Source organism: Durotheca rogersii, assembly GCF_024521655.1.
Source record: "Durotheca rogersii strain YMJ 92031201 chromosome Unknown GGS23scaffold_17, whole genome shotgun sequence".
Lineage (NCBI taxonomy): Eukaryota > Fungi > Ascomycota > Sordariomycetes > Xylariales > Xylariaceae > Durotheca > Durotheca rogersii.
The window spans coordinates 708,398-735,325 of NW_026251248.1; the positions used below are offsets into that span (position 1 = coordinate 708,398).

At 50.7% G+C, this 26,928-nt stretch overlaps 5 protein-coding genes across 5 annotated transcripts; 2 read left to right on the forward strand and 3 right to left on the reverse strand.

Annotated features, from left to right (window-relative positions):
• Positions 1–5,148: 5,148 nt before the first annotated feature.
• On the forward strand, positions 5,149–7,482 carry GGS23DRAFT_144780 (DNL zinc finger-domain-containing protein). Its single transcript, XM_051511289.1, has one exon. It carries the CDS (start codon positions 5,259–5,261, stop codon positions 7,086–7,088), a length of 1,830 nt encoding a protein of 609 aa, XP_051370387.1. The 5' UTR covers positions 5,149–5,258; the 3' UTR covers positions 7,089–7,482.
• Positions 7,483–7,649: 167 nt separating this feature from the next.
• On the reverse strand, positions 7,650–15,752 carry GGS23DRAFT_598454 (armadillo-type protein; the record flags this gene model as incomplete). The annotated part of the gene is made up of 2 exons (XM_051518782.1): positions 7,650–14,328; positions 14,380–15,752. 2 exons carry the CDS (start codon positions 15,750–15,752, stop codon positions 7,650–7,652), a joined length of 8,052 nt encoding a protein of 2,683 aa, XP_051370388.1.
• Positions 15,753–16,112: 360 nt separating this feature from the next.
• On the forward strand, positions 16,113–18,310 carry GGS23DRAFT_144816 (CwfJ C-terminus 1-domain-containing protein-like protein). The gene is made up of 3 exons (XM_051511291.1): positions 16,113–16,329; positions 16,392–16,635; positions 16,708–18,310. The coding sequence occupies exons 1-3, from the start codon at positions 16,316–16,318 to the stop codon at positions 18,076–18,078; spliced, it is 1,629 nt and encodes a 542-aa protein (XP_051370389.1). The 5' UTR covers positions 16,113–16,315; the 3' UTR covers positions 18,079–18,310.
• Positions 18,311–18,332: 22 nt separating this feature from the next.
• Positions 18,333–21,128, reverse strand: GGS23DRAFT_611828 (uncharacterized protein). Its single transcript, XM_051520442.1, has 5 exons — positions 19,972–21,128; positions 19,780–19,901; positions 19,676–19,707; positions 18,869–19,555; positions 18,333–18,766 (listed from the first exon to the last, which is right to left on the reverse strand). The coding sequence occupies exons 1-5, from the start codon at positions 20,946–20,948 to the stop codon at positions 18,542–18,544; spliced, it is 2,043 nt and encodes a 680-aa protein (XP_051370390.1). The 5' UTR covers positions 20,949–21,128; the 3' UTR covers positions 18,333–18,541.
• A 1,182-nt stretch (positions 21,129–22,310) lies between these two features.
• Positions 22,311–25,940, reverse strand: GGS23DRAFT_144851 (DNA polymerase phi-domain-containing protein). The gene is made up of 4 exons (XM_051511292.1): positions 24,708–25,940; positions 24,256–24,652; positions 22,453–24,202; positions 22,311–22,371 (listed from the first exon to the last, which is right to left on the reverse strand). The coding sequence occupies exons 1-3, from the start codon at positions 25,732–25,734 to the stop codon at positions 22,498–22,500; spliced, it is 3,129 nt and encodes a 1,042-aa protein (XP_051370391.1). The 5' UTR covers positions 25,735–25,940; the 3' UTR covers positions 22,311–22,371; positions 22,453–22,497.
• Positions 25,941–26,928: the final 988 nt, after the last annotated feature.

Genomic DNA, 26,928 nt, shown 5'->3' on the forward strand with positions numbered 1-26,928 from the left:
TATATTAATTACTTACCTTAAATTACTACTAGGAGAAGTAATCTAACCGAGCCTTTTTAATTAGTATAAATATATATACGGGATTTTATTTTACCTTATTCCTTTTTTTTCCTTATTATATTTATATATTAATCTATATCTTAATTTATTCGGGCCGTAAGGAAACTAATCGATAGGAAATATCTATTTCCTATTACTAAGATCTTTACTAAAGACTCGGCTTATAAATACTTTATACGTAAAGAAATCGCCTAGTTCCTCTAACGTCGAAAACCTAGGAGTAGCGCGGGAATCCATCTAGGACTAGTACGTATCCGTAGGTTCGCCGGTATTAAAGGTACCTATTAAATATATAAATACCTATAAAATTTCTACTTACTTTAAACCGCTATTTAATATATTAATATTAGCCTTACTTTAAATCTATAATACGTATTTAAGATAAGGTTAATATATAAAGTTAAGAAGCCTAACCTTTTTACGATAAACCTCGTAAACGAGGTATTAATAAGTATATTAAAACCTCGGTTAAGTAACTTAACGATATAAGGATTTACTATACCTAGTAAATACCGTACCTAACCTCCTTATTATTAACTTAAGAGACGAGGCATTAACGAATATATTATTAAAACCTCGGTTAAGTAACTTAACGATACGAGGATTTACTATACCTAATAAATGCCGTACCTAACCTCCTTATAATAAACCTCGTAAATAAGGCATCGGCGAGTATACCGCTAAAACTTAGACTAAGTAACTTACCGATACGAGGATCTACTATACCTAATAAACGCTAACGTCGAAAAGAAGTAAGTACGCCCGTTAAAAAGAAGTTAACGTAGCCCCGTTAGTTTCCCCTGCCTCGTCCGTCGTTAGAACTATAGGTACGGATTAAAGTCTATTTATTAAGTATTTTAACCTCGGCCGATACGCATTAGATATTAAAGATATCCGTAGGAAGATTTTAAGAAAGAAGCGGCCCGGTATATTACGCGATTTAATTCCGAATAAAGTATATAGGATATTATATATAAACGCGGTTACGCTTATTAATATTTACTTATAACTTATATAAAGTACGTAGGATATTATATATAAACGCGGTTACGTTTATTACCTTATTTACTTATAACCTATATAATATATTAAGTATTAAAATAATAGCTCTCGCGGGAATAAATATAAGCGTTTACGTTTTACGCGATATAAAATATATCTATACCTTCTTTTTAGCCTTATTTCCTTAGTAATACTTATTATACTTTATAATATTACCTAGAAACCGCTTAGTAATAAATGTTATCTCGCTTAATAGAATATACTTAAGGTAGGTACTAAGGTAATTACGTATTTAAAGGTTTAGGTAGGCGCTTATATATATATAGGTACCTACCTTTAAGTTAAGTATATAAAAGAAAAGGAAATTATACTTCTCGTAGGTAGGTCCTTAGGTCTTTAAATACCGTTTTCTTTTCGTTCCTATTTATTACTCTTTTATTAATTAATATCTTTTATTTATTATTATTACCTAGCTTTTCCGGCTTAATTAAAGAGATAGCGATGTCGTTTTTAACTCGCTACGTCTCTCGCTACGTTTCTCGTTTCTAGCTTTCGTCGCCTTTCGCTAACTTTCGTTTCTCGCTACGTTTCCCGTATCTCGTTATTACGTTATTTCGCTAACTCCCGTTTCTCGTTAACTCTCGTCTTTCGCTACGTCTCCCGTATCTCGCTATTACGCTATCTCGCTAACTCCCGTCTCTCGTTAACTCTCGTTTTTCGTTACGTTTTCCGTATCTCGCTATTACGTTATCTCGCTAACTCCCGTCTCTCTAGCTTTCGTTTCTCGCTAACTTACGTTTCTCGCTACGTTTCCCGTATCTCGCTATTACGCTATCTCGCTAACTTGCGTTTCTCGTTACGTCTCCCGTCTCTCGCTAACTCGCCTCTCGTTAACTTCCGTTTCTAGCTTTCGTCTTTCGCTACGTCTTCCGTTTCTAACTCTCGTCGCCTCTCGCTAACTCTTATTTCTTTAGCTTTCGTTTCTCGCTAATTCCCGTCTTTCGTTACGTCTCCCGTTTTTAGCTTTCGTTACTTTTCGCTAACTCTTATCTCTCTAGCTCCCGTTTCTCTAGCTTTCGTTTCTCGCTAACTCGCGTCTCTCGTTACGTTTTCCGTATCTCGCTATTACGTTATCTCGCTAATTTTCGTCTTTCGTTACGTCTCCCGTCTCTCGCTATCTCGCTATCTCGCTATCTCGTTATTACGTTATTACGCTATTACGTTATTACGCTATTACGTTATTACGTTATTACGCTATTACGCTATTACGCTATCGCTAATACTCGTCTTTAGATAATACTCGTTTTTAGATAATATTCGTTTTTAAATAATACTTATCTTTAAATAATACTCGTCTTTAAATAATATTCGTTTCTAGATAATACTCGTCTTTAAATAATATTCGTTTCTAAATAATATTCGTTTCTTTAAATTTCGTCGTTTTACGTTATTTCGTTTCTCGTTTCTCGTTTCTCGCTCTCGCTACGTCTTTCGTTTCTCGTCGCTTCTCGCTTCTTTAAATCTCGTCGTTTCTCGCTTTCGTTATCGTTTCTCGTAATTATAAGTAAGCATATCTTATACCGGCCTTAACTATTATTTAAAGCCTGGAATTAAATCGAATAATAATATAGAATATTTATACGAAGGTACGATATACTCTTAGGAATTAGGTATATTTTTATTTATCCGTAGATATATTTTCGATAGAAATTTATTCGATAGTCGTAAGAATATTTATTCGATAATCGTTAGAGATACGTTTAGAGATTTATTCGATAGTCGTTAGAGAGATTTATTTATAAAGATATATTTAAAGATTTATTCGATAATCGTTAGAAATATATTTATATTTAGAGATATAATCGTTAAAGATATCTTCGATAATTATTAGAGATTTATTCGATAATCGTTAGAAATATATTCGGAGATATATTTAAAGATATAGTCGTTAAAGATATCTTCGATCGTTATTAAAGATATCTTCGATCGTTATTAAAGATATCTTCGGTAGTTATTAGAGATTTATTCGATCGTTATTAGAGATTTATTCGATAATCGTTAGAGATATATTTAGAGATATATTTAGAGATATATTTAGAGATATATTTAGAGATATCTTTAATAATTATTAAAGATATCTTCGATAGTCGTTAATATCTTCGATAGTCGTTAAAGATATCTTCGATAGTTATTAAAGATATCTTCGATGGTCGTTAATATCTTCGATAATCGTTAAAGATATCTTCGATAGTTATGGATATCTTTAATAGTTATTAGAGATACCTTTAATAAAGGTATTTCCGTTCGATATATTTTCGGTAGGTATATTATTATTTATAATATATTATTACGAACGTCGTACCTTATATATCCTTATATTTAAAAAGCTTACGTCGTATTAGTCTTATAACTTAATTATTATACCTTCGTATACCTAGCGTAGCCTCGTATCGAAAATAAGTACCTTAGGTTTCCTTAATTACTTATTATTTACCTACCTATAACGAATATTAATGGGCTATTAAGTATCGAATTCGGTCCCGTATAGGTACTAAAGCTTAAGCGTTATAAGCTATTATTACCTCTATATAAGTCTCTAATATACCTAGCTTAATAGTGGCTAATTAATTACTAAGTACCCGATAATACCTAATAATTACGTCGGTCGCATTAGCTTTATTAATCCCTTTATTATATTACTTTATTAATTACGTCGATCGTATTAACTTTATCTATTAATCCCCTTATCGTATTACTCGTATTAATTACATCAGTCGCATTTACGTTAACCCGTATCGTTCGCGTTAATCCGTATTAATCGTATCGGTCGTATTAATCCTTATTATATTAATCCCCCTTTATTATATCGAGAAACGAAGCGTATTTAATAATAATAAGTTAACTACTTATTAAATAAGTATATAGAAATTAAGACAAGCTATCTAGCGCCTACTATCGGGTATAATATTTAGTAATCTAGAGATATTTTAAAATATAAGTGTTTTAATTTAGATATATAGTTTACGTAGATATAATTATAGCTCTGAAATTTAATCCTTATTAAATACATATCTAATATTATTATTATTACTCGTATTCGTAAGACTTTCGTAGTAGTTATACTCCTATAAATAGTAATAATATTAAAATAGATATACTAACTAATAATAGTAATGCTAACGTATTAATAAGAGTATTCTTATTCGAAAGAGTTACTATATAGAATAGCTATCTAAAATAAATAATAATCTTAAAGTAGATATAATTTCCTTTTAGATATAGTCGCTTATAATAGTAAGTATTTCTATCTAATAATATATTCTAGAATAATATCTATTACTAATAAATAAAGGTAACTAAAAGTTATAATAATTTCTAGGTAGTATATATTACTAATAAAAAAGTATTACCTTTAAGTTATTACATTTAATATATAATTAATTCTAAAGTAGTATATATTACTAAGAGGTAATAATTACCGATATAATAATTATATTTAGTTAGATATTAACTCTAGATTAGTATATATTATTAGTAGGAAATAATAATTAGGGCCGGAAATCGTATTATATTAATAACTATTATACGCTAATAGTATATTAATTCGATACTATATTAAACTAAATATCATTACTAGCTATATATAATTACACTATATAGTACTAATGTTATACTTAATATAATATTACCCCGGAGTTTAATTTACTTTTATATCTATACGGATACTATATTAATACCCCGATACTATTGCTAACATGGTATCGACAGACCCCCCTCCCCCCGTATGGTAGTCAACACGGGGGGTCCGCGCGTACTTGGTACTTGCGCATCTTACGCGCTGCCCCTCACCTCGCCCGGCGCTCCACCCCTCTATCTTATCCCTATCTTATCGTGGGCGTCTTATCAGGAGGGGCTAAACCTGCAGCGTGGTTTTGTGACCTGCCGCCTGTGACCTTGTTACCAGGTAACCACTAGCTAGCCTATCGGAAAAAAAAAATGAAAATGTTCTCCTAACAATTTGCGTCGACGGAGATCTTCTCTCGCGAGTCTGCATTGCCGCAGACCTCGCCGTCACCCCCACCACCACTCGGTCCTCCTCTCTTCTCCTCTCGCAGGTACATGCCGCAATTGGCCTCAGCACAGGTCCCTATTCACTTCCCTATTTCGTTTCTTATGTATTTCCCTCTTGGCGGAACATGGCCTTGAGCTCGGTTTCTCGCCTGCTCCCCAAGCCCACCCTCCCTGCGTCGCGAACGGCAATCCTGTCCGCTCCTCTCCGCCGTCCCCGTCCTCGCCTTCTCCGCCTCCCTCGCTCCCCGCGTCCAACCGCTCAGCGCTTCGTCCACACTATCCCTCGGCCTCCCCCCCCTGCTCCCGTCGCGCCGTCGTCGCCTGCGTCCGCCGCCAAGCCCCGGAAGCTCCTCGAGCCTCACTATGAGCTTACCTTTACCTGCGTGCCCTGCGGCGGCCGCTCCTCCCACGTCGTCTCGAAGCAGGGCTACCACAAAGGGTCCGTACTCATAACCTGTCCCACATGCCGGAATCGCCATGTTATCAGCGACCATTTGAACATCTTTGGCGACCGTAAACTCACCGTCGAGGACCTCATGCGAGAAAAAGGGCAACTAGTGAAACGGGGGACGCTAGGCGAGGATGGCGACGTGGAGTTTTGGGAAGACGGCACCGTGACCGAACGAGGCGCTGCGGCGAAGAATGCTGGTTCCGGCGGCCCCAGCGTGTCCGATGAGCCAGCCGCTCTGCCAGACAAACCAGAACAAGGCGAGGAGGCATTGGAGTCTCGGGATGCAGGGCATTCATCATTCCCGCCAACGAGCTCAACGACCTCCCCGAGAGCAGCACCGTTGGGAAATACAGACGCTCGTCCATCGCCGAAGAATGGCCTGCCGTCTATGCGACGCCAATACTCTTCGTCGTCCCCGGCTGCCGCCAAGGAGCCCGAGCCCCTGAGCAATGACGCCGTACCGCGTGGTCGTGCTTCAGGACGAGAAGGGGTTGATCGCTCCGGCAAACTGTGGGTGGGAAGGGGACCAAAGCCAAAGGGAAAAGGCCCATTCTTCCTACGCGATACCCTTCTCTCAGACATCCTCTCGTTGCGCCGCCGGTTTCTCGAACGCCCGAAGGAGATGAAGACCTGGCCCATAACCAAAATCCCTCACGAAGGCTGGGACGTGCCTGGTCAAGAAGAAGCTAGGATGATACCTTTTAAAGGCCCCTTGACCCGAATTCCCAGGGAGGAAATGTCGTTCCCGCTAGGGCCAAGGCCCCGAATTATTCGCGTCCCAAGTTTCGGGGACCGTGGGAATCCGGTAGGAAGATGGGAGGACCGCCCTGATCGTACCGAGCAGACACCGGAAGGTGACGGCCCTTTCAACAACGAGATAGTGCCTGACAAATTGCTGCAAGATAACGAGATTCGGCCTTCCCTCAGTCCGGGGACGTCAAAGAGCGGCATCATCAAGTTTATACCTGTAAATAAGACCAGAGATGACCAGCCCCAAACCTACCCCGCTCAAGCCTATGACGGACTGTACACTGGCGTTCGTTATCACGTCGCCTCGGAAGGGCTTCCACCCAAGACCCCGAAGCTGAAGTACGAGATAGACAACGACTTCCACAAGGACCCGCCGGTAGTGCGACGCCTACCCGTGGATAAGCAGAAGGTTGTGCGCATACAATTCGTCAACGTAGCCTCGAAAGACGATCAGCCGCGTTATATCCGCCCGGACCCGAACTTGTTGTTCAAGAAGATTCGTCGGCCGGTGGGCGGCATCTTGCCGTCTGCAGTGGGCGAATCGACCCTAGGAATCCCCAGGTCGGGATCGAAGACCGCCCCCTCGGACATAGTGAAGAAGGAGGATGCCGCAGCGGACTCGCTTACGGACGACTTCCTCCGGAAATTCGAAAGGGCTACGAATGACCTGTGGGGCGACAAGAGCCTCTCCAAGAGCTTCCGCAACATGATCGAGAATAGCGGCGACCAGCAACTCCCCAAGAAACGATGGTAGCCCGGCGGGACCGGACGCAGACCCGACACCACCCGGGAAGACAAGAGGCAACGGCGGGTGGGTTGGATGGCCGAAGGGAGATCACCGGTGCCATTCGCAGCTTTCCTCCGTGGCTAGGAGTGCCCGAAGAGATGGTCGATTTTCGCCGCGTAGTAGAAGTAGTAGAAGAAGAAGAAGCAACGTCGTGCTCGCTTGCGGACCCGGCGGGCGAGCCAAACCCCGAGAGAGACAGGCACCCATCGCGCCCACTCTCCTCCTTCCCCTAAACAAGGTCCTACACGGAATGCTAGGACAAGAGAAGAAAAAGGAAAGGAGAGAAGAGAGGATCGACGAGAAATACGTATAACCTCTTCGCCCGTTCATTATCTGTACAACATGTAACTGCTTCGTCCTTACACAGGAATCTAAGCATGATTCAGATTACCTATAGTATTCTTCCCACTTTCCGTGCCGGGCTCGTCGCGCACCTAGAGTACGGCTTCGCCAAAATGCTATGTAGTTTTACGCAGATATCAGGAGACAAGAGAAATCCCCCCACCCCCAACCTCTACCGTCTCCTCCTCACCACTCCCGCCGCCGATCCCGGTTCCGGAGGCCCTTCTCCTTGCGCCTGCGGACCTTCTTCTCGAGGCGGCTCTGCTTCCAGGCACCGTAACGCTCGGGATTCGCGACGGCGTCGATCTTGCGCTTGCGGGAGCGCGCCTCGCGACGCTGGCGCGCGCCCTCGCGCACCGCCAGCAGCTCACGCGTGTACGCCGCGGCACCGAGGCGGCGCTGCAGGCCGTCCATGGCCTCGGCGGCCCGCGCTCGCAGGTCCTCGCGTCGTGCCTGGAAGGCCACTGCGTCGGCGTCGGCGGCTGCGGCTAAGGAGGTAGGGCCGGTCGCCGCGGTGGTCGGGATCGAGGGGTCGGTTAGGTGGTGCAGCGGCGTTAGTGCCATGTTGAGCAACGGCTCGAGCGCTGCCGTCGGCAACGACGATGCGAGCACACTGAGGATCTCGAGCGCTGCCACCTTGGGCACGAGCGCACCGGCTGTCGGGCGCGTCTCCTCGATGAGGATGTCCGAAAGCCAGATAAACAGTGTGTGGAGGGTAATGTCCCCACGAGTGGTATCTTCCTCGGCGTCAACGCCGCCCCATTCTTCCTCTTCGTCGCCCGAGCCTTCACTGTTGACATCGGGCTTCCCATCTCCATCTCTCTTAGGCGAGCCGGTGTCTGCCACACCAACATCTAGAAATTTAGTGAGCATTAAGATTACCCTGCCAACCTCTGCTGCGAGGGTCTCGTCTATCTCCCCCGGGCTTTTCGTTGAGAACGCATCATCATAGCCAATATCAAATGGCACGGCTTTGCCTCTCCTTTGCATTCTTCTTTTCCACCTTCGCACCGCCACAGGACTTAGAACGCCCACGGCGTAGAGAATCAGCTGCCCAACCATTTGCGTCTGTAAGTGAAGACCATGTGAGCCAACTATATCTCGCGAGCTTCCGCCTCCTTTCTTATTCTCGTAGAAATCTGCCAGATAGATTCTCAACAGCCTAACGCTTGACAGTTTGACTGTGGGGTCTGGGTGCGAGAGCGGAGTCGGTATAAGCTGCCACAATCTTTCGTGCGCCAACGTCGTTGCCGGGTGCCTCTCTATGAGGATGGGCGCCGCCTGAAGGACAGTAGTGATTAGCTCGTGGTCATTCGCAAAAGTCGAGTAGCTCCCTAGGATGTTGGCCATTAAGTCAAGCACAAGGTCCAAATCTTTACGGTCTCTCGAGCTGTATTCTCTTGCCTCGAAGTAGAGCGCGAACGTTTGGACGGCGAGACGTAATACTTGGGCATTGTCATCCCGCTCGGTCCAGGACCTCGCCAGCTTGAGGAAATTCGAGGTTCGCTCCTTATCCGCTTTCCGAAATATCTCCTTGATCAACTCCGCAGCCGCCAACCGACATTTTTCGCTATCGTCGTTAACCAAGACGAAAATGAGCGGGATGAAACAGGTTGTTGCAATTTCCTGGACGAAGTCATCGGAGGACTTCATCAATAGGAGATGCACGATCTCCATGACAGAGAGTCGACCACCTTCTCTCTCGTACTTCAAGTTCGCCACGACGAAGCTCAGCTGCTTAGCCCACCTATTCTTCTTCTGAGGATAATCGCGCAGGAATTGGAAGAAGGCTCCACGAGCGAGATCTCGAGTGTTCTTATCATCATTGGTAATCATGATCGATCCAACATAATCCAGGGTGTCGTAAACTGCGGCTGTCCCAATTTTCCGGTCCAGAACAGACCGCAGGAAATTGAATGTGACGTGCCGATAGAGGGGCTCTGTCAGGTCGTCTTTGACCTTGCTGAGAAGCATATCTACCGCCGCATCCTTCACTGTGACATCGCGGCGGTCTCGTATAATGACAGACATAAGCTTAAGGGCGCTCTGGGGGAGGTCTGTCGCTATCGAGGTGGACATGGAAATGCTCTTACACGCCTCCTTCGAGGCTACTTTATAGAGTTTTGTGCCGTCGTCAGTTTTAAATGGAACCTTGACAATGACCGTTAGGAGCTTGAAGGTAGCTATTCTGACTTCTTCCTCGCCACCGACGATCGCGTCACCTAGCATCGGGATGAATCCCGTGATGTTGGCGGCATTTCGAATGCTGTCATGCTTCTTCAGAACTGACCGCAGAACGTCGACAGCAAACCGCACTAGTTTGTACGTGTGCTTGCTGGTCGTGCCACGATCACCACTCTTGTTGGCGCCTTTCTGAAGGAGATATCGTCTCAGTTTTGGGTCCAACTTCTGCTCTGCTCTGGGCTTCTCGCTGGCGTATACTTGCTGGATAACCTCGTAGCAGAACACTAGGGTGTCTCGGCTGTTAGCCGCTGGGTTTCCCAATAGGCCGGAAGTTATCCGGGATAATAAGTCGTCAATCTTCCGCACCATGCGGAGGTCTAGCTTTTCAAGTAACAATGCCTGCAGGGGTTGAATAAGACGGACAAGATGGCCGATAGAGGCGGTTCGTGCGATGAGTTCCATCGAGTCTTGGCTCTTGCTGCTCTTGACCTCCTTCGTTTTGCTGTTGTATTCCTCCGCCTCCTTTTCTTGGCCCGTGACGCCGAAGATATCGTCCATTATGACACCGACAATTTTGTCGAGGCAGTAGTCTAGATCACCAGACTCGAATTCGGGGATCACATTGACTAAAATTGTGTGCATCGTATACGATAGGACATGAAGCTGGTAACCCTTTGTAAGCGCGCCGCGCAGCTCGTTGAGCACAAAACCAAAGTAAGTTGGCCCCAGAAGCGATGTCATTTTCGAGAGGGTGCTCCGCGCCATCTCGCGGGATTCCCAGGCCTTGCTTCGCAAGATGTGGCAGATATCAGTAAGCACACCGGGAAGCTTTTGGTTGAGCGCCTCCGCCGGGAGCAGTTTCAGGATCTTGACGATGATGATGCCGACCGGAACGCGAGAGCTAACAGTTATTTCGTCTTTTTCGTGGATATGGTCTAGGAGTGGTGGTAGTATATTGGTTAGAACATCCTCGCTCAACTTTTCACCTGCAGGCATTGTAGCTGCTAGTCTGCACTTTGTCGGTTTCTCTCCAGAACCTGCCGAGTCAACGTCCATCGTATTATGACCCGTGACCGAAACCGCCCCCGCGAGGGCGTCCACAAACTTGCCGAGAAGCCTGACCAACTGTTTCTGAAGTTCCGGTTTTGACTCGACGTAACCAATGTATCTGCGGAGCACGGCGCGGTATTGGGGCCATTCCAGAGAGGAGGCTATATCTGCGATTGTTGAGGCCGCCTGCGCGCCCACGCCGTAGTCATTGCTTCCCTCTTCTCGGTTGAAAATGAAATGCTCGAGAAGGGGCACAAAGAACTGGGTGAGATTTTTGCTGTTCAATGGCGAGTAGTGGTTTGCCTTAGTCAAGAGCTGAAGGGCTCGCATTTGTCTGGCTGTTGCGGGGCTGAGGATATTGTTGAAGAAACTGGGGTCGGGATCGTCATCGTCTGGAGGGGGATTAAGGACGACAAGATCCGTTACCGATGGCAAGGATGGCATTTGAGAAACTAGAGAACCGAAGACTCGCACAGTTTCTCTTCTCACGGTCTCCGATTGTTCCCGCACGTTAGAGTAAAGAGACGGTATTAAGATATCGGAGAGCATTTTGTGAAAACCTTCCCGTTCTTCGCCCTTCGAGTTAGCAGTTGTTTCTATAAATTTGCACATGCCATCCGCAGAGTTAGCAGATAAGATCCCGTATTCCTCATCATGTCGAATGTAAAACACCATGTTGTGAAGTAATGGCTCCCAATCTCGTGATGTAAATGGTGTCTCCCTCGGCTGTGAAATGGCGTTGAAGGCTGTCAGTCGCTTCTCGTAGTCAGGCTCGTCGACCCGAGTGCTATGATACGAGTTGAGATCAGCACATAGCGCAGACAATTCGTGATGCTGCGGATCGTCTTGGTACAACGCAGCAAGGACATCTGATAATGCTTGTCGGTTCGTCCGGTCTTTGAAAAAGCCGAAAAGCGACGCTGTCGTAGAGTAAATCCTATCTCTCAACTGGGAATGAAGATCGGAGCCCGCGAGTCGAATGAATGTCCCGAGCATGGATAGAAGAAGCCCCTTGGCTCTGGGGTTCACGCGCCGCGACGGTTGATTAAGAAGGGAAATAGAAACGTCAATGAGTTCCGTGACATGGGCCGATTTTTGAACGAGAGAGGATAGCTCTACTACAGACTCAACACATGCCATGAGGAGATCCCTGCCAATTTCCCCGCGGAATTTCAGGACGGCGCCGATACTTTCTAATATGATATTAATATTAGGGTCCAGGAGCTCTTCCTGAATCAGCTCGTTGAACTCGGACTGCTCGGCTGGTTGCCGGGAAAGCTCTACCAGGCTCCGGACAATACTCAGAGAGAATATCTTGACCTCGTCCTTAGTCTTCTCCAATTTCAAGCATTCCATCAACTGGCCAAGGATGCGTTTATCCACGGAGAGGAATAACGCAGTCCTCGGAATCTGAGATAGCGTTGCGAGGAACTGGAGGGTGCCGGAAATGCCTTGGGTCGTTTCGACGGGGAGCTTCTCAAGACGCGGGCTCACAATCTCCTTGATGAAGACCTCTCTATAAGGGTTCCAGTCGAAGCTAGGGGCATTCCGGAGGAGCGAAATCACGCACTTCAACGATGTGCCCCTGACAGCTCTAAGCAGGGAGTTCTGCGTTGGTAAGTCGTCCTCCATATCCGTATCGGCCTGGTTAATCCTCCGAGAAGAAAATATGAGACAGTACAGTACTGCGTGCAGTATTTTGTCGGCAAAAGATAGAACACCAGTGCCGAGCTCGTTAATCATAGCCTCCATCATGTTGGAAAAGCCGAGTTGCTTCCGCGTAGTTAAAATTCCGTGGTCGAAAACATCTTCGCGCAATTGAGTGTCCTCCACGACAATCACGCCACGAAGATCGCCTAGGGCAATATCGAGGAATTCTCCCATATCCTCCACGCTTAACTGTCTCAGAACAGCAAGCCGGGTGGCGTGGAGGCCGTGCCGCCCACTGGCGATGCCTTTTTTGGAAATTGTTCTTCCGTAGAGCAGTCTAAGAAGGACGGGCATCACTTCCGCGCGATGCTCTAGTTGAATCTGGTGGTCGCCTTGGAATAGTACCGTGAGCTCATTTTTGAACCTAGCTTCGTCAAGGAGGTATTCTAGATTTTCTTGGTAAGGCTTGATCCCCTCTTGCTTCCAAGCGAGAATGGCCTTAAGAGCGGACTTTTGGATCTCTATGTCGCCCTTGGCAAGCAACCCTAAAAGCGAACTATATACCTGCTGGTTCTGATATAGTACCTTAGGGTTGGTAAATTTGGAAAATACGCCGATAAGCGCCCCTCTGTCAAATAGAGACCATGGTACACCTTCAACTGGGTCGGATGGTCCCGTCGCGTCTTCATCTTGTTCATCAGCATCCCTAGTCCACGACAGCAGGTAGGGGACCAATTGGCGGGACCGCTTCTCGGCGATGCTAGGAGCGGCTGAGAAGACCTTGAGCGCCTGAGACCTCGCATTAGCAGGCGCTTGGGGCACAAGGCCCTGATTGCCTTCGAAATTCTCTAGCATAATCTCGGATGAACAGTAAACCACGTGCTCTGCTTCTTCGGCTCGCCTATACAGGCTCGCTAGATACCGGCATTCAAAGTCGGTGACGCCGGCGTTTGGCGAGGCTAGCGATACTTTCTGCGGACCGTCTCCCCGTTTGGGTGAGACATCGACCCAGTTAAAGGCGATCTCACATACGACGTCTTCGCCCGATTTTACCTCGCATATCTGCTGCAATGCTTCTACTGCGGAATCACATATCGGTGTCAACCGTACCGTCAACTGCCCAAAGAGGAAGGTCGGAATGGCTTGCCGCAGCCACGAATCTTGAGTAAGTTGGGAGTAGTTTGCCGCCAGTTTTCGAAGGTAGACGGAAACGAGCCGAACATTTTGTAAGTCCAGCGGCGTTTCCTCAATCCGTAACATAGTTGCTAGCGAGTCTAGCTGGTCGGGCGCCGTATCAAGTCGGCTGAGCAACTGCAAGGACGCCAATCGGTGCTGGCGCGAAGGGCTGGATAGGTTATCGATGAGGCTCTTCATGAACGGATCTTCTTCCGCCTCGCTGTTAGCGCTCTTCTCGCTGTGCGATTGAGGACTCCTATTAGCATTGAGCTGGTCTTCGTAGGCGATCATCGCTTCTAAGAATCCGACAAGGCGGCGGTACCGAGGAGTAGCTGCCTTCAACAACGGCTCAAGAGAACTATCGATCTTCCCCGTGATCTTACTCATCCGGAGGTAGGCGGAAAACCCCTGGCTGATAATGAAATGTGCTTCTTCGCTGGCCAGGGACAGAGAGGGCTTCAGCGCGAGCTTCAGCTTCCTCAACAACAATTCAGCGATGGGCCCGTTTGTCGACGGCCGGACAGTAGTTGATTCCAAAACACGGAGAAGGGCCGAATATTTGGGTAGGCATTTGTCACGCCACGTCTTCGGGTCTTTGTCGTATCCGGCAGAAGTCCCTTGCTCGGGAAAGGGGGAAACCTCTAAACGTTCAAATTTGGTGACGATTTGATCTTGCCATGACTGGGGCAACGAAAAGTTGTCAGAGTCGGTAACCGAGGGCAGGGCGTGCGATTCCACCATACGGGGTAGGAAAACGCAGAGCATATCTTCGTTGGATCCTTCAGACCAATGCATCGTCACAAATCTAGGGTCCACGTTAATATTGGCGTGTGGTAGCAGACTGGGGATGCCTTACTTTTGGAACGGCTTTAGTAGGACACTGCGGAATCTGACGGAATCCAAGTCGGAAAAGTAGGAGCAAAACGGTATAAACCATCTCATCAGGGGCTCTCGTGTCATGATGTTGGTAAAATCAGCGATACGCGGAATTATACATTCCATCGAGGCTTGCTGCCATACGATAGCTATATTGGTGATGAGATGGCGCCAGACAGCCGCAGAATCAATATTTTCGAGATTGGCGGGCACTTTCGTCAAGGCATTGAGAGACTCGAGTAGGCAGTCGAGGATTAACGACCAGTCGGGTATCCGACTGCCCTTTCGAACACCTGATACGGTGCCCAGAAGCCGTATATATAGACAGTTACGCAACGGATGCTCGACACGGCGTTTGTCCTCCGCGACACTTTCGACTATAGATTTCGGGATGGACTCGAACGTTTCGGCGGCCGTATGATGAACAATGCTCACGAGCACGCCGCAGACGAGGTCGCACCAGGTTACTGGGTCAGCCGAGATACATTCATCATTCGGTACCGACGAAATCAAGGCCTTGACGAGCGTGGGCCCGTTGGTGTGAATGCCATTTCCGTGCCCTTTGATAGCCTCCGCAAACATGGTCATCAGCCCATGGTGATACAATCCAAACTGCCGGTCGTCTCTGCAAGCCTCGAGATCCGCCCTGATATGTTCAACCAACAGGGGCAGCGTCTTTTCTCGATGAGAAGGTGCCGCTGCCTTCTTGACGAGGAAGCTCAAGGCTTCGGCCGCGAACCTAGCAATGTAAGGAGGATTCCGGGCCTTGCCCAGCAGCGGCGACAAGGCGTCGAAGGTTGGTCGGATGTCCGGGACCAGCAGCTTGGATAGGTACTTGAAAAGGAACGCCAGGCAGCCGAATGTCCACTCGATGACGGCAGCATCCCGAGGCTTGCTAGCAATTCCAATTATCAACGACAAAGCAGCCGGGTAATGCCTCTCGAAGCGCGCGCCCAGGTCATGCGCTAAGGCAGTAACGAGATCGAGGAGGGGCTCTAGCGATTCGGACTCGTGGACGGATATGTATTTCACCAGTAACTGCATGATCCTGTCCTCGAAGTGCAGGATCTGAGGCAGGCTGTCGCAAAAGGGCCGGACCTCGCGGCGGAAGGAGGTGAAGCCCTTGGCGATACAGGTATCGGTCCATTTTTCTAGGCCGTTGCGGAAGTAGGAGGTGGTGGATTCGAGGTCTTCGGCGTCGAGATCGTGCCGCCGGACTTTTCGGAGAGGGTCGAGGGAGTGCAGCTTGGATATCTTGGTGGTGAAGGACTCCCAGCGGTGGTTCTTCTGGTGGGGAGTGCTGCCGTGCCCCCTCCGGGGCTTGACGATGCGCCCGGACTGCGTTGAGCGCATGATGGCGGGTGGACGACTCCTCGTTACCGGCGAGGAAGGCCGCCTGCTGCTTCTTGCGGTTGTTGTAGTCGAAGCCGGAAGAGAGAGGGAAGAGAGAGGGGGAGAGTCGCCCCGCTAATTACGATGCAAAGGGTCCGGGTCTACTCGTCGCGACCTTTGAACTTTTTTTTTTCTTTTCGAGGTGCCCGGAATGAAGATAAGATATGACGATCGATAAGCTACCTAGATACAGGCTTATCGTAGGCTAGCAGGTTGTCACTTGCTTATCGATAAACATCGCATTTGCTTATCCAGCAATACCAAGCCCATAGCTCTCAAGCTGCCGCCGCCACCAGCCAACCACGGCTTTTGCCTCGCCTAGCAACTGTCTGCAACAGCCCGTCATCTGCCCAGGACTATTTATCAGTATTTACTTCTGCGACCAGCCTGGCGCATCTCCCTCATCCTCCCCATCGCCGATCGCCAATTGGGACTCGACGCCGGCATAGCTTCGTTTGGAAGCTTCCTGATTCAATTACTCGTTCGGACTCCCTTTGATCGATTCCCTCGACGCGAGTTCCATCATGGCTGCCAAGATGTAAGTATACGGCTGAACCCATCGCCGTCTTGTCCGCGCATCTAACCTCCTCGACCTTGTAGCATCGTGCTAGGGAGCGTCAATGGCAAGCTCGAGCTTGCGTTTCAGAAGCTCGCCACTCTCCAGCAGAAGCAGAACTTTTCTTTTGCTCTCATCACCGGTAACCTTTTCGACGCCGACCAGGATGACGATACTGTCTCGCGATTGCTTAGCGGCGGCATCGCAGTCCCGGTCTCGACCTATTTTACCGTGGGCACGATTCCGTTACCGGACCGCGTAGTTGAGCGGGTCGAAAAGGGCGAGGATGTACGTACACAAGCTTCCTCCGGCCATCGTGAAGCGCCGTTTCGAGAGCACAATCTGACGTGTCCTATCTAGGTCTGCGAGAATCTTCACTTCCTCGGCAAGCGTAGCATAACGAAAACATCGGACGGGGTTCGGATTGTGACACTAGGCGGTGCTCTCGACAAGTCCACCAGCGGCCAATCCAACGAACAGCATATTCCTCTACACACGGCCGAAGACGCCAAGATATTGCGTGGCGCGAATGCCACCGACGTACTACTCACTACATGCTGGCCCTCTGGAGTGTGGGCCAACTCGAGTACAAACCTCTCATCCGAAGACCACGCCTCAATCCTCAGCACCAACGAGATCGCTGAATTATGTGCCACCATCAGGCCCCGTTATCACTTCTCAATGTCATCTACCGACTTTTTCTACGAGCGTGAGCCATTCTTTCATCCGCCGAGTAGTCCCGATTCTGATGAGACTCCCGTCACACGATTCATCTCACTCGCCCGTTTCGGCAATGCGGCGAAAGCCAAGGCCATGTATGCATTCAACATCGTACCTGGGGAACCCTCCTCCTCTATTCCAACCGGTAGCACTGTGTCGCCATTTTTGTCCTACTCAAACCCGAGGAAGCGGCCTGCTCCTGCCGATGGCCATTTCCGTCGCTACGCCGACGACCACGATCACCAAGGCAGTGGTCGTCGCATGCGTCGCCGTAGAGATCGGTCACCCCCTCCGGGCCCTGATAAGTGCTTCTTCTGCTTGAGCAATACAGACGTGGACACACACATGATCTGCTCTATAGGAGAGGAGTCCTACGTCACCACAGCAAAAGGGCCGTTGCCTAGTTCTAACACGTATGCCTCGTCCGGGCTCACTTTTCCCGGCCACCAGCTTATCATACCGCTTCCTCACGAAGCCACCCTTCGCGCGATGGGCGCAGATGCGAACAAGACGTATCAGGAGATGTGGCGCTTCAAAGAGTCCATGCAAGCCATGATTGCGACGAAATCAGATTACAAATTGGGCGCCGTAACATTTGAAATCAGTCGGCAATCTGGCATTCACGTCCATTGGCAATTCATCCCCGTCCCCTCGGAGCTTATTCGAAAAGGTCTGGTCGAGGCTGGCTTCAAAGTCGAGGCCGAAAACCGCCAATTCCCACCTTTTGTAGAGGGCGCTCTCGAGTCTGCGGTCGACGAAGGGTCCGACTTCTTCCGGCTCTGGATATGGTCTGATGATAGCGACACCGGCATCCAGAGCAAGGAGCTCATCATGCGCTTTGATGGCAGCATACGTTTCGATCTTCAGTTCGGTCGTCGAGTGGTCGCAAAGCTTCTCGGACTCGAAGACCGACTGCACTGGCGGGACGTTGTCGAGTCTATCGCGGAGGAGACCCAGGATGTCGAGAGGTTCAAAGAAGCCTTCAAACCCTGGGACTTCACATCGACGTAACTTTTGATGCCCTTTGTTGGAATCGGCGTTGGGCGGCTCGGAAAAGTACTTGATACCCCCTTCTATTTTTATCTGCTTTCACGAGCTTTAGACAGAAGTCTTACACATAGATTCCACCTACGTTGCTTTCCAGGTTGACGGATGGGCTTTTTATTCGGCTTCATGCCGTGAAGGGGAGGTTGAGTGGACGTATGGCCGCGCATCTATCGAGATGAATCGCCGCTATTTCATCATTTACATCGCTACACGCCGGAATATTCATCATCCCATGCTGTAGCCTGAACAGAGGGGTGGTCAAATTGTTATTTAGCATCATTAATATCGAGCTGCGGTGGCTTCAGGATGCGAAGTCGCTTATTGAGCCCCCCTTCACGAAGCCACGATCTAACGAATCATCATAATCGACATACAGACCATATTTCTTCGCAGATCACGGCCCCGGGCGTCGTACCGCTAGTTTTATTTACCACGCATCAGTTTCTAATCTATCAGCCTCGTCTCGAAACACCTTTCGTAGACGCCGTTGGTGCCACCACGCAAGCGCACACACGATCCCGATGACGATTACGGCCGTCGTGCCAGTCGCCGTCCACCAGTGCTGGGCGGCCGCGATGTCTTCGGCGGTATTGTCGCTCAGAACGATATAAGCGCTCGGGTCATGCAGCCGCGGCCAGTATCTAACGGGCACCTGCGCGCGTGCGTTAGCAATAACCGTCCCGCCAACAGTCCCCCGCGTCACTCCGTCTCGGGCGCGGCGGCGAGATGCCTTGTATCTCTTTCTCTCTCTTACCTTACAGGTGCAGCTGCGGAACACGCCGAGGAGCTGCATAACGGTGCCGCCAGCGGCGGCGAATATGGAGAAGAAGCCGACGAACACCTGCCCCCACCAAGCGACCTTCTTGGAGGTCGGGCACGCCTCGGACCAGCGCGCGCCGTGCCGGACCCGCAGCCTCGCGGCCGACGCCCACAGGGCCATCTCGCACGCCTGGCTCACGGCGTAGACGAGGTACGTCAGGCTGCGGCAGGAGAGCCCGGCCTGCGGCGTGTTGTAGGAGGTGAGGAAGGCGAGGCAGCACGGCACCAGCACCGCGAACGCGGCCCCGAAGAGGACGTACAGGACGTCGCGGCGGTTGAGCTGCAGGGACCGGCGCAGGTCGCTCGGGGATAGCCTGTCGCCGGGCGCGCCCTCGGACGCCGAGTGCTCGTAGTCGCGGATCGCCTCCTGGACCCATTCTTGCTTGTTGAGGCCGCGCTTCCACAGCTTCACCGTCTGGAAGCGCCCCTCGGACGCGGTCTCGATCGGGCTGTAGCCCTCGACCTGCCTGATGGCCCAGCCGAGAACCGGGTACGCCTCGGCCTTCTTGATCTGCTGCGCCCAGAAGCTCGGCTCGTACTCGTCAGGGCGGGTCACGGTGCTGCCGTCATACACGATGCCGTTGAGCGCGCTGGTGCCGTTGGACGCAAGCATAGCGCAGGACTAGGGCAAGCAATAGTATCAGCGGTTGCGAGTTTACTGCTGGAGTTGTACAACTCAACCAGACTATAGCACCCCAACGATCCTTGTGGAGACGAGAAAGGGGAGGGCAGGTGTACGTACAATAATAGCGAGGTAAGGGATCACCATCCACCCTGTAGGGGAAAGCCTTTAGCAAGTATACGGCGGTTCGTGAGCCGGAAGATCTAGTTCGGACTAATACTCACACAAGCCGAACGCAAGGGCGTGAGCGGTGTCGTTGTCGCCGAGATTGTTTTCGACGTCCAATACCGTGTATATGAACCCGCCTATGAAGAAGAGCGTTGGTCCGCCGATCGTCGACCCGAAGCTAGGCTCATAGTCAGGCTCCCATCATGTAGTGTCCTTCTATAAAGCGGGTTCTCTCTTCTCTTCCTCACCTAGCCTGGGAATTAAGCAGCGACTTCAGCTTAGTAGGCAGAGACACGACCGGCTCGTCCTCGCGATCCGCCAGCCTCGCCGCCTCGTATTCTTCCACGATCGCTGTGACCCTCTTCCAGATAGTGTTGTGCACGACCTCGCCTATCTTGCGGCTATTGACAGGAGCCGTCGTGAGCTCGGAGTCGTCGGACACGACGCTGTCGTGGCGGCGGGTGCGGGGCCCCGCCCTCTCGACGTCGTGCGTCTCGAGCGTCGCCATGCGGAGGTTGCCGACGACGACGGCGAGCAGTAGGTGGGCGCGGAGGCGGGAGGGCACGGCGGCGGGGCGGGTCTCGGGGGGCGCGGCGAGGAACTCGAGGACGCGGCGGTCGAGGGCGTACTCGTAGACGGCGCTGAGCAGCATGGGGCCGGCGAAGGCGAAGCAGATGGCGAGCCAGACGAAGGTGTCGGCGGTGACGAGGAGGAAGGCGCCGAGCAGGCGCAGCCAGTACGAGGCGAAGCCGGCGGGCGAGCGCGGGCGCCCGCGGAAGACGACGTCCGGGATGGCCAGCTTGCGCGTCCGCGGCACGTTGGTGCAGAACGCCAGGCTCGGCACGATGAACTGCACCAGCGGCCCGACCCACTGCTGCGTCGCCCCCGGCCGAGACATCTCCCACCCGCCGCACCGCGCCGCGCACCAGTCGTACGGCACCCGCACCGGCGGCGCGCCCCCCACGTCGCCGTCGAAGGACGCGCCGCACGGAAACTGGCCGCCGTCGCCGCCCAGCGCGCCGATAGGAACACCCGGAGCTACGAACGGCGTCGCCGTGTATGTGAGGTTGCCATCGCTGCCGACTGCGAGCGACTCGTTCACTGCTAACAGGCAGCAATGCGTGAAGTTCTGGCCGCCAAGACCTGGGGCCCGGTGGCCGGGCGGGATGGGCGAGAGGCCCGCGAGCTGCGGGACGAGGTCCCCGACGCTGGGGAGAGATGCCATTTTTGAGTGAGTGGAGGGTCTAGGGGCTTCTTGTAGAAGTATATCGACTGTCGGTTAGCGAGACAAGTATCTCTCACAAGAGAAGACGGAGGCGATGGTCTTTCCCCTTTATATCGTTGCTAAGCACCAGTCATCTGGGTATTGTGAGGTTCTATTCCGAGCGGAATCCTCAGAGGTATGAAAACATGTACCATACCCCCCCATCCTCTGTCAGAGTGCATAGTGTGGGAGAGGAAGAATACCGATGGGCCGGGAGAGGTGCAGAAGCCTCAGAATCTCTCTCCCCTGATCGCTGTCGCGGATCATATCGGTACAACATACACTTAGCCAACCGGCTGCACGCACTTCCCTTAGCTACGAAGGCATCTCTGTCTGTTTGGCTGCTTGTATGGCGGAGGCGGTGTGTGGCGACGTGGGAGCGCAAGGCGCCTAACTATACACCAGACACCAAACACCCTCTCACGAGGAGAAAAGGGGGGGTTGTGGACCTTCGCGCGCTGTAGCGCGGCGCATGTCTCATAATACAGCTCGTCTCGTTGAGTAGGTGCAGGGAGAACCCGTCCGTCGAATAGCAGCCTAGGAGGGTCAAGCCAATGGCGCTGGAGGGAGTAGCGCCGACAGCATCGCGACGAGAACCATCTCATGTATCCTCTATCCTTCTCCCCCCCCCCCCCTTTTCCGTCCCTTTCTTCGGGTGAGCAAGTTCGCACGCCACAAACCATGTAGGCACCCCCCCTCGGGTCCTCCCATCGGTGCGAGACACGAGCCCACGTCCGTCGCATATTTTCCGCCTGTGGATTCCGCTCCCCTTCCCCTCACGCCTTGTCATAGGGATCCGGTCTCCCGCACCCGCGGCGGATCGACAAGGATCAACCAGAAAGTAAAAGAAACACAATAAAACATAACAACACCCAAGCAGCGCCCCCACGCTGTCCCCCTGTGCGACGAGGCCGTCTTATCCGAGGGGGCAGGGGGGGGAAGGACCGAGGCACCAGGCGTGCTCAGGCATCCCTTGCGGTCCGGACGGCTGCCCTACAGGCACTCGCTTGGTGCGCCGCTGACCACGAGTGACGGGGTTGATGCCGGCTTACCCGTGAGCCATCGCGGCATGTGGAGGGGGTGACAATCTGCCCTACCCGTCTGGGCCCGGAACCTGGTTTGTTCATTTCGGTAGGAGGGGGGGTGGTGGCGTCCCCAGAGACCGCCCGCCACGTATGTAACGTCCTCGTGCAACGAAGCCACCTGCGAACCAGCATCAAAGCTTCCGCAGCGGACGGTGCTGAGCGGGAGTTGGGCGAGGACCAAATATCGGATAGCTTATAATAGAGTAGGATCGCTCGTTAGAAGAGCCTACGTAGGTTGCGCGGGAGGTAAGTCCTGTGCTTACACACCGCGCCTCCTCGTTGATGTCACAGGGAATCATCTATAGATAGTTGTTTAGGAGCTGGTGACGGTTGTGGAATTAGAGACAGGGAGGGGAAGGTTCCGTAGGCTCTCTACATACACACTAGGGAAGATGTACATGATCAAACAAAACATCTCTCCGTCCCTATGCCTGGTCTCCTGCCTGCTGCGGTTGGGGCAGGGACTTCGCGTTCGCCGCGTGCCCCATGCCCCAGTTGATCCAGTCGGAGAAGAAGAAGCCCTGGAGCTTCGTCTTCCCCTTCTGGCAGTCCGCGAAGGTCTGCGCGTACACCGCGTTGACGCCGTCTATCTTGTCGTCCCCCCTGCCGTCGGCGAGCAGGCTTGACGCGACGAGCAGGCTGGCCGCTGATGCCGCCCGCCCGAACGCGTGCGACATGTCCCGCGCGGCCTGGCGGTGTATCTCCCGCATGAGCGCTAGCCGCGCTTCGGCGTCGATGCTAGTGCGGTTCTCCATCTCGCCCTCGTTTTCGCCGTCGCCGCCGTTGCCCTGGGCCGTTGCCCGTTGCGCCTTCTTCTTGAACGTCTTGGAGAAATTCTCGATGGTCAGGGCGGCCTTGTTCGCGAGCGGCTTGGCCGTCGTCGTGCGCACCACCTCGAGCAGTGGCGGAAGCAGGCCAAACGCCAGGGGGTTGGTCGCCTCGTGCTTGATATACAGCGCGAGGAGGTCGACGACGCGGTGCTTGAACATGATGACGGAGTCCTTGGCGTCCTTCCTATCCTTCTTGCTGCCGGTCTTCTTGAACTTCTGCTTGAACACCTCGACCAGCTTGTCATTCAAAGCCATCATTTCCGAGTCGGTCATATCGGAATCGCCAGATGACGATTCGGCATCGTTGTCCTGATTCAGCCGATGACTCCTTAGGACCTTGGCAAGGGCTGCATCGAAGTCTGCAAGCTCCTGAGCGTCTCCCTCTGCTTGAGCTTCATCCTCATCCTCATCTTCATCCTCGCTCTCGCCCCCGCTATCGGGGTTCGCTTCCTCGCCATTCAATGAAACGAATTCAACATCAGAACCGACTTCCGATATTTCAACCGAGTTTGCACCGTCGTCCTCGTCGGCATCCGAATCTTCATCGCCGACCATTTCTGCATTCTCATCCTCGAGATTTTCAAAGAGAGCCTGGTATCCTTTCTCGTTTTCATCGGCGAATAACGGCTCCGTCAGGAGCTCGAGAGCTTCGGAAGACACTTGTGAAGTAAATGCCTCGAAGACTTGCTCGCTGATCTGTCGCATCATAGACGACGGCCGAGACACCAGTGCTAGTAGTATCTCGACCAGAAGCTCTGAGGTACCACCCTCCTTGCTACCCATCTTCTCGGTGCAGCGTTGCAGATCTTGCAGAATGTTGACAGCATCGGGTGTTCCGTCATACAATTGCAACACGGTGATGGCATAAAGCAGGGCGAGGCCAAGTGACACTCCATCATCCTTGCCGCTTGTCTTTTTGCTCGCCCTAAGCGATTTCCGTATGGATTTTAACGCGTTATCTCGCTCCGTCTTAATCTCCTCGCTCATGTTTACTGCCGTGGGCTCAACCGACACTACCGCGTGACATAGATACTCGGCGTCGCCTCCTCGCCCCATAACCTTTCCAATTGTAGAAGCTAGCAGCCTACGAAATACCTCTCGCGATTTCTCCGAGAGACTCGGTTTGAACTGCGGCTGTTCCGAATACGCGCAGGCGGCTAATTCTTTAACACCCAGCTCCGCGACGTTCGAAATCTCGCCCTTGTCGGATGGTTCCGTTGCCGGCTTCGCCTGTACGGCCATTTTAGACACATACCCGGCATAGACCGATCTCAACTTTTCAATCTCGGCGGCATCGCTACTAGGGAGCGAGTTAGTGAGATAGCGGGTATTTCGTAATGATGGAAAGCTTACCCATTCGCAGTGAGGACGAAACTCCGGAGAAATTTGAGAACGCTCTTTGCATCAGTAGGAGTAACCCATTGCAGCAAGTTCTCGACGGTTTTGGTACTCGTCCGTTGATCGAAGTCGTATGCCCCATGCTTCCCGAGTAGCTCCTCTAGAATCGGCATTAATAACTGCGGGGCGGCTTGTACAGTCTTCTCTATCGACTGAAGGCTCTTCAGCGCGGCACGATGGAGGTACCGATCTTCCTTAGCCGCTTGGTTTATGAGACACTTCATCAAATTTCGAGAAAAGAGCTCCTTGACCAGTCTCGTCTTGTCTGCTGCGAATCCTTGCAGGAACTTTTGGAGTATCAAGAAACCGCGAAACTTTTGCGCGTCGGAAGCGGTCTTGGAGAAGAGGCCATCTAAAAGTCAAGTTAGTATATATAAGTCCCCTTTGCAGGCAGAGAGCATGCTCACCGTCGATGGCAGTATTCCAGAAAAGTCTCAGCTTGTCCTTGGTCTCCTTCCCGCTTCCGTTGCCAAACACCGCCAGTATGAGGTCCCAGACGAAGTGCAGTTGGGGATTCCAGCCGCCCTGCCTTGCTTTAATGATGGGGGCATCCTCTCCACTATCCCGTGCCACGTTTTCCTTTAGTACCCGGGCGACTTCGGGTATGACGCTAGGGCTTAGAGGATCGCGCCACGGTTTTTCGGGTGTCTTCAGGTTCGGGTAACAACTCAAGGCCCTGGTCCAGATTCCGACACCCTCCGCCGTCTTTCCGAGTCCGACACTAGACAGCTTTCTGAGTGTTTCCTCTGCTCTACCTTGGCCCATCTGGGGAAGCGACTCGACGATGATCCATCCACAGTGGGATCGCATCCAAGCCTTCTTCTCGGCCATTTTCAACAGCAAGTCCAGGACTTGCGGCCATCGCGATTCCTCAGTAAAAAGGATCCTGGATTCTACAAAGCATTGCAACCCGAATAGCCGGCCAAAGTAGCAATCCCTCTCTTCCTGTCCCGGCACGTGGTTATCGGCGGTCGTCCTCTCCACAAGGATGTTGAGGGCCTTGTCGAACGTTATGCCAGGGTACTTGGAGCCAGAAAGATTCTTTTCCCCGAATAGTTGGGCCAGGATCTCGGTCAGCACTAGGCTGAAGCCCAGGCGAGACGCATTCCGCGAGCTCGCTAGGCCGCGGAATAGACGACTGTCGAGATGCCTCACAAGGGCGGCTTCGGGCGAAACCAGCAGGCCGGTGACAAGGGCATCGGCTGCGGCAATTCGCTCATCGCTATCAGCACTTCCGAGCAGCTGGTATATCTTGGCTTCCCGCTTTCGGCTCTCGCTAGCGAGGGTCTCTGTGAAAGGAGTTTTTTCGAGGTCGAGATCGGGCGTTGGAAGGACTTCGGTTGACGTCGTGTGGCTCGTCTTCGCATGCTTCGGCGCCGGCTCGCCGCCGTTCGCGCCGGTCTTGCTGGCGCCACGCTTCCGCTTGCTGCCCATCTTAAGGATGGTGTCACGATAGGGTCGCGGATTGTTTCTTAACCAGATAAATGCTGGTATGGGCCGATTGAACTTCAGGAAGTTGCTGGATGAAGCGAATGCCTGGGCTATCTAACTATCCAATTCGCTCTACAAGACCACGGGGCGGTTGTACGTTGTACGGTGGTGGTTTGTGACAGCATGCGACAAGAGAGGTTTTTTTTTTTGCCGTTCAGAATGAATTCTGCCACCAGAACCATTATCTGCCTGTGTTGACCGCCCGCTAATCAAGGAAGGCGGTCAACCAGGTCTTTTCTGCTGCCATTCTTGCACAGACGTGATCAGCTGCCAACGTCTCCTTTTGTACGGTGGAAGACTCGCTAAGCTAAGTAGGAGCCCTCCTTATTAGGTAATACGTATTATATAAGCAGCCCTTAAGAGTTAAAGTATGTTTTTTAATAAGGATGCTCTAGATAGGGGGTTTTAGGAATTAAGTACGTTTTATACTCTATCTAGCTAGTAATCGAACCTAGGTAGTAAAGAGGTACCTAAACTACGGGTACGCTTAGTTATTTTCTCGTTATTTCTATCCCGTTTTAACCTCTTCGTATAGAAGGTCTTAAAAGGCTTATTTCGCTCTTATAAGAGCACTCCCGTTTCGTTATTATTTCCTAAGAGGCAATACTTTAGTTCGTCGTTCTTCATTAAAAAGGAATATTCCTAGTTCGTTTTTCGGGCTTCATTTCAGGGCCTAGTCCCTTCGTTACCGATACTATTTACCGGCGTAATATACCGAAGGAAGGAGAAGGCAGTTCCTTTTCTCTTATACCCGACGAGCTATATATCGCTACTATTTATAACCGAAACCTAAAGCTCCTTAAAGCTTTAGCCGACTCTTTCCTTACTATAAGGTACCCCTACCTAACGAAAGTAATTAGGTTTTTATTAAATTCCGGAAGTCCCGAACTAAACGACCTTTTATAGGACCTTAAGAACCTAGGCGAGGTTTCCCGCGGAATATTCCCTTAATCTTAATCGACGACGGAAACGGAAGCATTAAGACCTTTAAATTAAAACTAATTAAGTCTAGTAATAAATCTAATATAGTTAAAATAGCCCTCTTCGGCTTAGTTATTATTATTAGTATCGTTATCTTCGTTTCCTTTAAAGGAGAACGTACTACTACTCCTTCGCTTATCGAGTTCGTCGCCTTCT